Here is a 14155-nt window from a genome sequence, read left to right as displayed (position 1 = left end):
AGAGTTTGAGAACAGGAATCAAACCTTGGAGATTCAGTGGCAAACTCTGAAGGAAACATTGATTGATTCTGCCAGAGAGGCATGTGGTGAGGTTGTGTGCAAAGATAAAAAAATCAGAACTCCCTGGTGGACACAGGAAGTTAAAGAGGCAGTGAAGGAAAAGAAGAAAGCATATCAAAAGTTCCTGGCAAATAAGTCAGCTTTTACTCTTACAGAATACAGAGACAAATGTAAGAAAGCTAAACAGTGTGTAAAACTAGCTAAACAAAAGTCATGGGAGGACTTTGGCAATAATATAGAAAATAAATATCAAGAAGGTGGCAAAATATTCTGGAGGTTGTTGAAGAAGCTTAGGAATGGAGGAAAGAGTGCTGTAAAAGGAATTAGAGATGATAAAGGTGAAATGAAAACAGGAGAAAAAGATATCCTTGAAGTATGGAGTAATTACTTTGAAAAACTGCTAAATGAAACAAGCAGTGATGACAGCACAGTGATAAAAAACACTGACCAGGCATGCAGTCAGGAATACATATCCATACTTGAAGTAGAAAAAGCCATCAAAGGCTTGAAATGTGGAAAGGCAGCAGGAGTAGATGATATTCGACCAGAAATGCTGAAGTATGGTGGTATAAGAGTCTTACAGTGGCTGCACTGCATAGTTCAGAAAGCCTGGACAGAGGGACGAATTCCCGATGATTGGAGTAGAGCTCTCATAGTACCCATATATAAAAAGGGAAATAAAACTGAATGTGAGAATTACAGAGGTATTTCCCTACTGAGTGTTCCTGGCAAGATCTATGCAAGTATATTTGAGAAACGGTTGAGAAGAATTGTGGAAGAAAAGCTTGGTGAAGAACAAGCTGGATTCAGGCCAAATAGAGGCTGTCAGGATCAGATCTTCACTTTACGACAAATAGTCGAGAAAGCATGGGAATATAACAAAGATCTGTATTTAAGTTTTGTCGATTTGGAAAAGGCATATGACAAGGTGCCAAGAGAGAAGCTATTCAATACGCTGCATTTATATGGTGTCAATGGGGCATTATATCAAGCAATACTTAGTCTTTATTTGAGTTGTGAGTCAGCAGTTAGAATTGAAGGAAGTACAGGAAGATGGTTTAATGTTAAATCTGGTGTGAGACAAGGATGTACATTATCCCCTCTGTTATTCATTATGTATATGGATCACATTATGAAGGAATGTGGTATTAAACCTGATATCAAAATTGGAGATGTTAATGTCAGCTCTTTGCTTTATGCGGATGATGTTATACTTCTAAATAAATCCGCTACAAGTCTGCAAGATTCTCTGACTAAATTGAATAGCTGTTGTAATAGATATGGTATGAAGGTCAGCAATAAAAAGACAAAGACAATGAAAATAGGCAGAATCATTGAAAATGTCAACTGTGTTGTGAATGGAGAACCTGTGGAACAAGTAAAACATTTCAGCTACTTAGGCACAATTTTTACTGAAGATGGTAAACTAAATATAGAAATAGACAACAGAATCAGCAAAGCTGGTATGGTGGGAAGTCAATTGAATAAATTCATATGGAATAAGAAAGAAATTAGTCGGAACACTAAATTAGCTGTATACAAGACTGTGTTTAAACCAATTTTAACTTATGGATCTGAGAGCTGGGTCAGAAGTAAAACACTTGATCAAAGACTAGAGACCGCAGATATGAGAGTCCTGAGAAAGATTAAAGGCGTGAACAGATGGCATCAATGGCAATATCATATTAAAAATGAGGATATCAGGAAAGAACTTGACATTGTCAGCATCCAGGAATGCGTTAGCAGAGCTAATCTCAGATGGTATGGTCACTTAAATAGAATGGGAGAGGAAAGATTAGCAAAACTAGTGTTCTCTGCCAGGTTGGCAGGAAAACGACCCAGAGGAAGACCAAGATATAGGTGGATTGATACGGTACGATGTGCCTTAGACGATAGAAATATAAGATCTGATAATGTTGGAGTCTTGACAAGTAACAGACTGATTTGGAGGAAAATTGTAGATAGGAAGTTAGTAATGATGTAATTTTTTCATGTAGTACTGTCATATCCTGTACACCCCTTGAGGGTACATGGCAGGAATTTGATGATGATGATGATGATGATTCTCACCAGCCTCTCCAACACTTTAACTACAACACTTGCCACACATATTATCCTTTAAATTGATACTTGAATTCTGTTACCTCCTTTATGAAGCACTACCATCCTTTCTTCCACTCCTTTGGAACTTGACCCAATGTAAGACTCATATTAAACATCTAAAGGCTGATGTCAACCTCCTTGGCACTTTCTTTCAAAATATGTGGTGATATATCACTAAGTCCCACAGCCTTATTAATATAAAGTTTGCATAATTCCCTATATACCTGTTTCTCACTCACAGTCAGTCTCTCTTCCTCATCATTCAATGCTTTCGAACTTTCCATGATCACATTCACAAGTATGAAAGACTTTTATGAACTGTTCATTAAATATCTGAGCTTTTTCCTCCACAGCAGTTGCCTTTATATCATTTTCTCCAGTCAGTGCCATCCTACCATAATCTTTTTTTTTTTTTTTGATTTATTTGCTAACTGCTGCTTATACTGAACTTTTGCTACCCTTACCAACTGAGTCACCTTCCTTGCCTATTCTTTGTATTCCTCATGGAATTGAATATTACCACTCATCTTATGTTGCCTCCTCTACAATTCTTTTTTTTTCTCTATATTGAATGCTTAATCTCTTCATTGAACTTTTAGATACCATACCATAAAAAGAAGGAAAACTGCATATCTTGGTCACCTACTTCGTAATGAAAAATATAAGATACTTCAATTGATTATAAAAGGGAAGATAAATGGAAGAAGAGGACAAGGAAGACGAAGAAAATCTTGGCTGGCAGATATCAGACAGTGGACTGGTATGAACTCTGAGAGACTGCTCAGAATAGCTGAGAATCGCTCAAAATTTGCCAAGGTGGTCGCCGACCTCCTATAGGAGATGGCACTCAAAGAAGAAGAATCTCTTCATTCATCTACTTCACACTTACCTTATTTAACCTTCTGACATTTGGAATACATTTAGACATTGCTTCTGCTAGATGGTTTTTGAATATCACCCAAGCAGCATTGATCTCCTTTCCACCCGACTCCTCATTCTATGCTACAGTTGCAAGCTCTCTCTCTCTCTCTCTTGAGCATCTCATAATCGCCAGTCTTGTAGTTCCACGTAACCCTTTCTTCACAGAAGTCCTCACATAGTTGGCAACCACCTAGGTAATCACTTCATGGTCACTCTCACCAACTGGAGGGAGATTTGACACCTCATTTATAATTACATCCTCTGATTATGATGATCAAATCCAATTCTCTCAATCCTCATGTGTCCTCTGTTACATACTGCCTGAGGTAGTAGTTGTCTCTCAAAAACTCAAGAAACTAATTTTCTTTATTTCTGTTTGTTATCTCATCATCTCATTTTATTTATTTATTTATTTATTTATCGTATAGCTTGTACACATGGTTAAATGACAATAAGATATAATACACATGAGTATAGATAAGATACACATATATGATTAAAAAAAAATGTCTACATTCAGGCAAATACAAATATGAAATTTATGACAAGCATCAGACAAAAGATTAGTCATAATTTAACATTTAGGTTTTTGATCCAGTTGATCACCTCTGGGGATAGGTCAAAGATATCCTTAAAATCACCTGGATATGCTGTCAGCTCGCATTCCTGTACTATATGGTAAATGGTTTGGGTCTCGGCTCCACAGGGTCAGTAGGGGTTTGATATCTTACCCCACTTTGAAAGTAAGTCTCCACATACACCATGGCCTGTACGAATCCTATTAGTCGTCATCCATATATTCCTGGGCAGGTCAAATCCAGATGGTTTTTGGAAGATGTTTATGTGATTGTGAACTTCAGGTGATACTGCATGGGACCACACTACATCCCACCTACTCACCATACTGTCATTCTGGCTAAGAAGATTACGGGCGGTTTTTATGGCAGGTCTTCTGGATTTTAGTCTATTGGATAAAGCATCTGGAATAAATTCATGTATTGGAAGATTTTGGTTATTTAAAATTCTTTTATATTCACATCTTATTCTATATTGCCATAATTAAAATCACCCATAATGATAACCCTTTTCCCATTTGCATGGCTAACTTGCTTATATATTTCGTGGTTGCTATCCTCCACATCACTAGGTCTATAGCAACATCCCTTGAAGTATTTCATTCTATTTGCCTCTGCCTTACTCTATAGTGCCTCAAAATCACTGCTACTATTTCTCCCTTGCATCTCTGTCTTGTCTGTTTTTATCATCCATAGTACTTCACCTCCCTTTTTACCCTTTCATGAAATACATCAAACCCTTCCATCTCTGTTCCTGTCAGGATGTCATCCTCATCCAACCTTGTCCCACTTATTTCAACAGTGTTTCAGTGAATGAACTCAATCATTTAATTTCTCTTGCATGCAAGCATACCAGCTCACTCTTGGACCAAGTGTAAGTCTTTAAACTTTGGGATTTTAAGAGGGAAGAGTACATTCTGTTGGTGAGACTATACTGGTGGAGAAGGCAAGAGATCTTGGAGTGATTGTTAACAGGAAATAAAATCAGGGAATTATTGCATGGGTGATACAGACTACCTAACATATTACTTCTTTAGTGAGGATATCAACCAGCAAGATAAGGATGTGGTGATTTCATTGTATACAGCACTGATCTGCTGCATGTGGTCTTGCTATGCACAGATCTGTCACCTAGATGCAAATGTGGATAATGAACCTACTCTTTAAAGGCACCTGTGGCATAATAACCAATAGAAGAAAAAGAACCATTAAACACATTAAAAAATACTTTAATGAAAATAGTACAGATATTTTTTACTGAAATTAATGGTACATAGTCAAAGTGTGTGTGTGTGGAAGAACATGCAGTTCAGCGAGACAGGAGTTATTTGACCATTGAAATGGTTGCCGCACACTAGAGGAATCATTAAAAAGATTTTAAAAAAAAAATTCTGATATTTACATACGACTATCCCAACCATTTTTTTTTCTGGGGGGGGGAGGCAATAATTCAAATTCAAATTAGGTCAATGTAAAAGAGCTTCACAACTTTCTTTGAGGAGACATTCATATTTCAAATCACTTCTGTGAAATGTGGCTTGCATTCTCCATAGAAGCAGTTTTAAATATGAAAGTCTCTCTATAGAAAGGTGAAAGATGTGAAGTCCTATTACACTGGGCCTAATTTGAATGATTGTCTCTCTCTCTCTCTCTCTCTTTCTTTCTCTCTCTCTCCCCCCCCTCACGATATAAATATTAGAGATAATTTTTGAATATGATTCCTCTAGCATGCAGCAGCCATTTCAATGGTCAGTTATTGTATTTACTTTGTATTCCTGTCTCTTTGAATTGCTTGTTGTTCCACATGCTGATGATGTAATGTTAATTTCAGCATGAAATATTTGTGCTATTTTTATTCAATTTTTTTTTACTGTGTTTAATTATTATTATTATTTTTTTTTGTTTGTTTTTTACTTCGCAAAGATGGATATTAAAGATTATAATCAGAACTTTGGAATGTCAACTATAAGTATTGATTGAAAGATTTCAGATTATATTTCATTATGCCTGAAAAAAAAAAAAAAGTAGCATTTCAAGTGAAGTATCCAGATTATATGGTGACTTAATAGACAAGTAATATGTGGAGGGACGAACTGTATTCCTCTGGAATGTATTTTTGATAGGATCAAAGATATTATCAAAGATACAAGTATCCTTATTCAATGCTTCACTCGTCAGTATTGCTTTTTTATTTTCTACTTTTATTGGATGAATTTTCATTTGTAGTTGCTGTTTTGCAAATTAATGATATTAAAATAATTAGTAAAATAGCTTGTTAGACTTCAGACTTCACAGAAAATTGAAAGAAAGGTGTGAAATATCAGAAAGATTGTATTGCAAATAGCATGTGTACTAAAGGCTTATACACCCTCTGTCCAAAAAGAAACCAAACTTTTCGAAAATAGAAGAAACTAATGGCGCCACCTGTTGTATATTTTTGTTGTCGAAAGCTGCAACCTTCATTAGTGTTGTGTCAACTCTTTATTACATTTGTTTCATTAGAAGCCGAGTTATAGTGCCAAGAGTGACAGTGTGTTTTGACAAATGGTCGGAAAATGAGTTTCAAACAGAGAGCTGCGATTGACTTTTGTGTTAAACTTGTTAATAGAATTTTTACCAAAATGGATCAAATGCTTCAAAAAGCATATGGTGATGAATGCTTATCCTGTACTCAAGTTTACGAGTGGTTTAAGCGATTTCAAAGTGATCATGAGACACTTGAAGACAACGAAAAGCCAGCCCATCCAAAAACTGGACTGAGCAAAGTTAACATCCAAAAACTACATGATTTCATCAAAAAAAAAAAAAAACCCAAAATCGTCCATGAGATTCATTGAAGATGAATTGGGGATTCCAAAATCAACTGTGCACAACATTTTGATTGAGAGTTTAGGTCTTCGTAAATTGAATTTGCGATTTGTTTCCCACAAGTTGACCAACGACCAAAAAATGTATCGAATTGAACATTGCAAGGACCTCATTAAAACCGCTCGTAAGGACACAAACTTCCTTGAAATGATCGTTACTGGTGATGAAACGAGGTGTTTTGAGTATGAGTCCGAAACAAAGTGCCAGAGTGCTGAGTGGAGACTACCAGAAGAGGGGCATCTGAAAAAAAGTGGCTTGGAGAAATCAAAAGTAAAGACAATGCTGATTTGTTTCTACAATTCCAAGGGCATTATCCACAAAGAATTCATTCTGCCTTGCCAAACGGCCAATGGTGAGTTTTATTTTGAAGTTTTGAAGCGATTGATAGTGAGAATTCGTTGCATACGGCATGAATATCGTGATGTAAGCAGCTGGTCACTTTTACACGATAATGCACAATCTCATCGTTTGAACATTGTAAGACAGTTTTTGAGCAAAAACCAAGTTTGTGTGTTGGATCACTCGCCATATTCACCTGATTTAGTACCCTGTGACTTCTTTCTTTTTCCCCCCGACTTCATTTGCCAATGAAAGGAAAGCGATACGACACCATTGAAAATGTTCAAGCGCCAGTAACCACGACCCTCAACAGTATCCCAAAAACCGATACAAAAAACTCATTTAACGAATTAATTGACCGTGCCAAATGCTATATCGAAGCTGAGGGAGAGTATATTGATTGAAATAAATGATTTGAATAATTATAATTGGCCTGTGTTTTATTTTCTATCAAAAGTTCGGTTTCTTTTTGGGCAGAGGGTGTATAACAAATTAATCTTTTGAGTATAAGTATAATGCTTTAATTCTTAGAAGATTTAAAGCCAATAATCATTTGAGGATTAACTGTGGTTGCTTGAAAATTCCAGTGTGTTGTTAACATTGTGGAATGTTCTTTAAATCAAGCTTCTAAGATATATTATTTATTTATTTATTTATTTATTTTATTGTTATTATTTTTTTCAGTTCAAAGCAAATGGACGGGATTTATTTGATCTGGTATGTCGAACAATAGGGTTGAGAGAATTATGGTATTTTGGTTTACAGTATGTTGATTCTAAAGGTTTTGTTGCCTGGCTAAAACTTGATAAAAAAGTAAGTAATTTTAGTTTTTCTCCCCCCATCCCTATTTTTAAGGCTCGCATACCTCATGGTGAGTTTTATGACATGGACATGATCTGCAGAAGTAGAACCTTGTAGTTAGATTCTGGTCACTGACTAGGAGAACTTTTTGTAGGCCTTTTTTTATCAAGTCAGTTTCACACTTACATCAGCTGATCTTCGCAAGCAAGTAGGGGTTTTCTCCCGTGAGACATTTGGAGTTTCATTCCACAACTCAGAAAATCAATTATAGAATGCAGATGAATACTTATGAATAAATTCTATTTAAGATAGAAACACTGACATGAGTGTGATGTACAACATAGCCTTTCATAGTCAAGTAGGGTATGTTTCCCCTGAGGATTCTGGGAAGCCTTACTTTCTGTTATTGGAGGAAGTGCTAACTCCTATGATAATGACTTTCATCACCTAATGAAACATCACTACCTTGCTTATTGATGGCCTGAGATTGTTGCTGTCTCTAGAGCAGGGATGCTGGTTACTGCATTTGCAACAGGAAGTGCAGGGGACATCCTGGGGTGTGCCTAATACCTTAGGGTGTATTTAGGTATACCTAGAGGCCAGTACCTCTATCAGAGATACAGGCAGTGAAGTAGTTTCTGAGGACAGCAACTGGATAATACATGGGACAAAATCTGATGCCAGTGCATCAGGAGGCTTCTTCGACCAGCTATCAAATCTGTTGCCATAGTTTGTTCCTTACATGATGATATGTTATTGGAGTATAGTAGTATGTAGGTTGTATTGTCTAGGCCACAACACTGGATGACTACATGTTTGTGAGTGAACAGGACAAAACAATAACAACAACAAAAAACAATTATTTGCCACATTCATCTAAACTTGACCTGTTATTTCTCACAGAAGCTCAACTGGCAGCCTTGGCAGCTGCTGCCACAATTTTCAGAATTACGGGGTGTCCCATAAGTTCCTAGATATTTCAATAATTCATAAAAATTAGAAAATTTGGTATATTAGAGTGCAGTTTACATGAAAGTGAATCACAAGGAGGGAGATTTTTTTTTGGTGGGGAGAAAAAATGTACTTCATATTTTCACCAATAGGGGCACTATACTACATGCATCATTTGCAAATACGTGCAAATGAGAGTTCTATAAAATGCAGGCTGTACTGCTGACAGCTCATAATGGTGTGCAAATTCCCAGTCATTGGGGGTGGACAGTTGTTTTTGTGAAAAGAAAAATTTGTTGCTGTGATTCTTACTTTGGTGGATAAGATATTGTTAGTGAGGTAGTCTTACGTAAGTGGGGAATCGGTAGTGGAGGTTTTACGAAAGTTTCGAATGCAGAAAAGAATGAAGGAAGGTTGAGGTCCAATCACTCCTGCTAGAATACAGTCTCTAATATGACTTTTCGAGAAAACTGGAAATTGTCAGATCGCTTTCAAACATGCAGACCACTATTATCCAAAGCCCATACCAGCATTATGGAATTACAAATGAATGCCGTAGCAGTGCAATCAACAAGCGGTGTAAGCAGTGCATGGGAAGCTGCAAGAATCACAGGCATAGCAAAATTGTCCCTATTCCACATCCTTCATGGTGCGTAATCATTACACCACCAAAGTAAGCATCACAGCAACAAATTTTTTCTCCTGCCAAAAAAAAACCTCCTCCTTGTGACACTTTCATGCAAACTGCACTCTAATATACCAATTTTTCTAAGTTTTATGAATTATGGAAATATCTAGGAACTTACGGGACACCCTGTACATTCTTATTTGTTAACAGTCCCAAACATGTAAGACGTTACAAGGTCTATATCATATTAATGTCCTGTGAGGGGGAATGATTCAAGAAGAATGATGAATTTCTTTTTTTTTTTTTTTCTTCACAATTGATTAGAGATTACACTCATTGGGCAAAATGGCATGAGGAAGACTTCCAAAGAATGGAGATAGATGGTATGAACAAAGAGAAATGAGGAGTTTGGTTTGGTAGTAAGTTTTTGAAGCTTGGTGGTGAACAGATGTTGATTTGTTTGAGGAAAAGTGAGGGAGCATGATTCTTTCCATTACAGGGTGCTAGCACTTCCATTGCATGTCAGAGAATACCCAACTAGAATATGATCTCATCAAGTTACAATTTTCTTTCCATGCTTGGTTGCATTTGCTATCATTATTTTGGTACAAATTGTAATGGGCACTTCGGTTCTGAATCTGATAATGACTTTACTAATCTCTTTGATTCACTGAAACTGGCCAAATAGCACAAAGTTTTTCTTCAATGTTTACACTATATGTAATACCCAAAAAGTGAAATCATATTCTTTGGGAATTCGTTGTTCATCATGCAAACTGGTTCCCCTTTCTAATTCCACTGCTTAAACTGGGAGATATGCAAAGTATTTTCTATTAGTAGTAATCTAATGTAAATTTTCCATGTATTTAATAGAATACCGGATGTTCATACCATCTTCCCAACACTCTTGATCTTTATCTAACTGGTTTTTCTTCTAAACATACAAAGAAGATAAGGTAACTGATATCCACAGTAACTCAGACCAACCAGTTACTCTTGTCCATGCTTCTTTTACTACAATATGTACTTCATCAACCATTCGTAATCTCATGTCTGCTCTTTCAAACTGCATTGGTACTAAATATAATGACTCTCTGATTTCTGCTCCTACTAATGAAATTACTGAAAGTATCCTTGCTAGAATGAGGACCATTATTGAAATAATGCCTAATGTACAAACCTTAGTAGTTCAGCAAGCACGCCTACATATTCCAAGATGATAACAATTAAAAAAAAAAAAAAAGAAAGATGACCCTGTTTCCATTGGGTAGTCAAAAACTACAAATTAACTTTGTACCTGGCCTACACTAATACTTACAAAATCGGTATTAATAAATCCAAATCCATAAGCAAATGTGCAGGAATACATACCTTAATATCCCTGAGTTGCCTTAGTGTGGACTACTTAAAAGACATGAGTGCTGCCCAAGTGTCTCTCTCTCTATTCGCCTTTTATTAGTCCATTTTGATAAGGTTTCACAAGGCCTGTGAACCTCTCTATATTTGCCAACCATATTTTATATTTATTATAATATATTTGTCCATTGATCTCCATTCGATCTATTAGCATCTACAACCTCTCTTTCAAGTGGATCGACTATAAGGGTGGTCAGTATTCGCCCCTATTAGGAATCCCTGATATAGACATTAGCTGAAGAGGGGGAGGGACGAATGTGAATATATAGAAGACTCGTTTGGTTGCTTGTATCTTGAATTTGAATATTAAAAAATGTCAGCAGGGGATGTGGGTCTTGTTAAGAATTGAAAAATATAAGTGTTATATTGGTAAACAATAAAGTAACATCAAGACTCATCATGATGTCTAAATTCTTTCTTAGAGATTTTATAAACAAGTTTTGAAATAAATTGAATTTTTCATAAACGAGAGAGAGAATTGTCCATGTGATTAGGGAGAGGAGAAGTTTTGCCAACCGCTTTGCCTGTTTGTGGGATTGCAATTATTGGTTACTATACAAAAGAAAAGTATTATTTGAATGTGTAAATTACCTGTGTAACTATCATTTTTTTCTCTGATGATCCTTATTTGAATCCAGCAAAATATCACAAGCTTAATAAATAGCTTATAGTGTATATAGTAATAGTATGTGTATATATATATATATATATATATATATATGAGTATTTTGCATATTACACCATTAATAAATCTAAATCCAATAAGCAAAATGGATATTAGATCCAGCATTATTTCAAAGCTGAATGTAGAAACTGAAAGTTTCGTAAGTTGACATATCCAGGAGCAGACTGTGATACAGATCATATATTGTTGTCAACTAAGATGAGGATTAATCTAAAAAAAGGTAACTGCAGGGAAACGGTACAAATCATGGAACATGGAGCGGCTGAAGATACCAAGTACGGCGACGCAAAGAAAGTAGAAGAAGAAACGAATGAGAGAAAGAAAGTGATGATGTAAGTGAAAAATGGAAGATTCTGAAGGAAAGCATAATTACTGCTATAGAATTACATTTAGCCAAAACAGAAGAGGAAAGAGAGAAATGAAAGAAGCCATGGATGACAGACAATATTTTGAGGAAAATATCACAAAGAAGAAAGTTAGTTAACAGTAAAACAGAGGAGGAAAAAAAGCAGTATAAAGACTTGAGTAGGGAGATACAAAGAGAGATAAGAAGGAAAAAGGAAGAGTGGTTAAATGAAATAAGTAAAGATACAACAGCAAAGGCAGAAAGCAATGACATAAAAGGTGTTTATAAAAACATTAATTGTTTTTATAAAACAATTAATGTAAGTAAACTTTATGAAGTAAAAATGTAAGTAAACTTTATGAAGACAGAGGAAGAGGAGAAAATCAAATGAAAGAGCATAGTGGGCAGAGGCTGTACATCATGAGGGAGGAATTGAATCGAGCAATTCAAAAGATGAAAGAAGGAAAATCTCCTGGAATAGATGGTATACAGATAGAACTTATAAGGAATATAGTGAAAAAGGTATGGAAGTGATGGCAAATTATTAATGGAATTTATGAGGGACAAGAATTACCAGAGGAGTTTAGAAGATCAATTTTTATACCCATTCCAAAAAAAGACGGGAGTTTTAGACTGTAACAATTTTAGAACGATAAGTCTTATAACTCACACAGCAAAAATTTTGGCACAAATAATTTTAGAGAGAATTAAGAATAAAATAGAAAAAGAAATTAATGAGGAACAGTTTGGATTCCGAGCCAACAGAGGAACTAGAGAGGCTATAACTTGTCTAAAAATTATTGGGGAGAAGACAATAAACCATGGTGGAAAGTTGTTTTTGGGATTTCTAGATTTTGAAAAGGCATTTGATAATAAAAGGCTTTTATTATCAAATGAAAATAAAAGGCTTTTTGACATTCTAGAAGATATTGACTCTTATGACTTGAATATTTTAAAGAGATTATATTGGTCACAAATAGCATCAGTATGTGTAAATGGAGAGAAAACAGGAGAATTCCTGGTGGAGAGAGGAGTATCAATAATGGTGATAATGCAAGTTATCACCATTATTGTTTAACCTTTATAGTGAACAGATGCTTAGAGAGGCACTTGAGGATGTAGAAGAAGGAATAAAAATAAATGGCAGAATCATTAATAACTTAAGATATGTGGATGATGTAGTGGTGATGGCAGAAAATGAAAATGGATTACAACAAATTGTTTTCCTAGAGAAGCTTATACATTGGTTATGCATTACTAACTCACTTAAGGAATTGACAACTTAGATAAGAATATAAATTAAATTATACTTTAATGAATATTTCGGCAACGTCACGTTGCCATCTTCAAAAGGAACTTACAAAAAAGGCACGTGCACGTAGGCACTACAACACAATAACTGAGAATGAAGTGATGAAGCTATTGTTCTCTTAAAAGTCATGATGGTGCCCCCTAGCAGGCACCATCAGGACTTTTAGGAGAGTTTCTTAGGGCTGAGGCTGATTCCAAGAATACTCTTTCGAATTTGTATTTGCTACGGTGTATTACTGTACTTTCTTCCACCATACTCTCCAAACCTCAACAAATTTGGTTGAATGAGACTGCCCCAAATTTGGGAGGCTTACATCAGCAGACCTTCAGCCCAACGGCTAAGAACACCTACTTAGCCCGTTAGAGGGTACCATCAGGACTTTTAGGAGAACAGTAGCTTCATCACTTCATTCTCAGTTATTGTGTTGTAGTGCCTACGTGCATGTGCCTTTTTTGTAAGATCCTTTTGAAGATGGCAACGTGACTTTGCCGAAATATCGGAAATATTTATTAAAGCGTAATTTAATTTATATTCTTATCTACGTTGTCAATTCCTTAAGTGATTTAGTAATGCATAACCAACTTATAAGCTTGTCTACTAGAATTACCATCATCCACGGAGATGCCATCGCACAGAAGTCCTACCAATACGGTAAAATGCAGTTGAAGTTATCTAGACAATTAAATCGTCTAACTTTCCTAAAACGCTGCTGTGATAATCAGGTAATCTGAAATTGTGTAAAATTCAAGCACTGTTTTGTTTCACAATAAGCTCTATGTATCTATAACCACGCCAGCTACGCTTTGCTTCGGGAACAAATCGTCGCCATACAGTTTCTCTTAGCTGACATTAACAAAGCTATTCGTTGTCTTGAAGAAGAGCTTTCGTGCACTTTAAATCACGAGCTTTGGTCAATATTACATGACGTCTCGTGTACCGCAGCAGACAAAGAATTTGAAAAAATACGAGGTCGACAGATCAAAAAATTCGAAAAATTAAAAAAGAACTCTACCGTCAATCCAATACTTCTTACAAACACCGTAATCAACCTTTCTTCATTCACCCTGAAGCCTGAAGCACTCAACGCGCTTTCACGTGGCCACAACTTCGCCATTGCTCCCAGAAAAATACCTAGTGAGGATATTATGAT

At 35.9% G+C, this 14155-nt stretch overlaps 1 protein-coding gene across 3 annotated transcripts in view; it reads left to right on the top strand.

The window, feature by feature from the left end:
* Positions 1-14155, top strand: part of Mer (ezrin/radixin/moesin family protein merlin) — a 488739-nt gene that overhangs the window by 22423 nt on the left and 452161 nt on the right. For all 3 annotated transcript variants that reach the window (XR_016548261.1, XR_016548262.1, XM_090392086.1), the window contains exon 2: positions 7551-7679. Coding sequence is in view for 1 of the 3 variants with exons in the window: in XM_090392086.1 (XP_090248212.1) it covers positions 7551-7679 (129 nt within the window). In the remaining 2 variants the exon portion in view is untranslated. The remainder of the gene's footprint in view (positions 1-7550; positions 7680-14155) is intronic.

This window comes from Typopeltis vanoorti, chromosome 4, assembly GCF_054136105.1.
Source record: "Typopeltis vanoorti isolate ZY-2024b chromosome 4, IOZ_Tvanoo_1.0, whole genome shotgun sequence".
Taxonomy (NCBI): Eukaryota; Metazoa; Arthropoda; class Arachnida; order Uropygi; family Thelyphonidae; genus Typopeltis; species Typopeltis vanoorti.
This window is presented reverse-complemented; position numbering and strand designations above follow the sequence as displayed.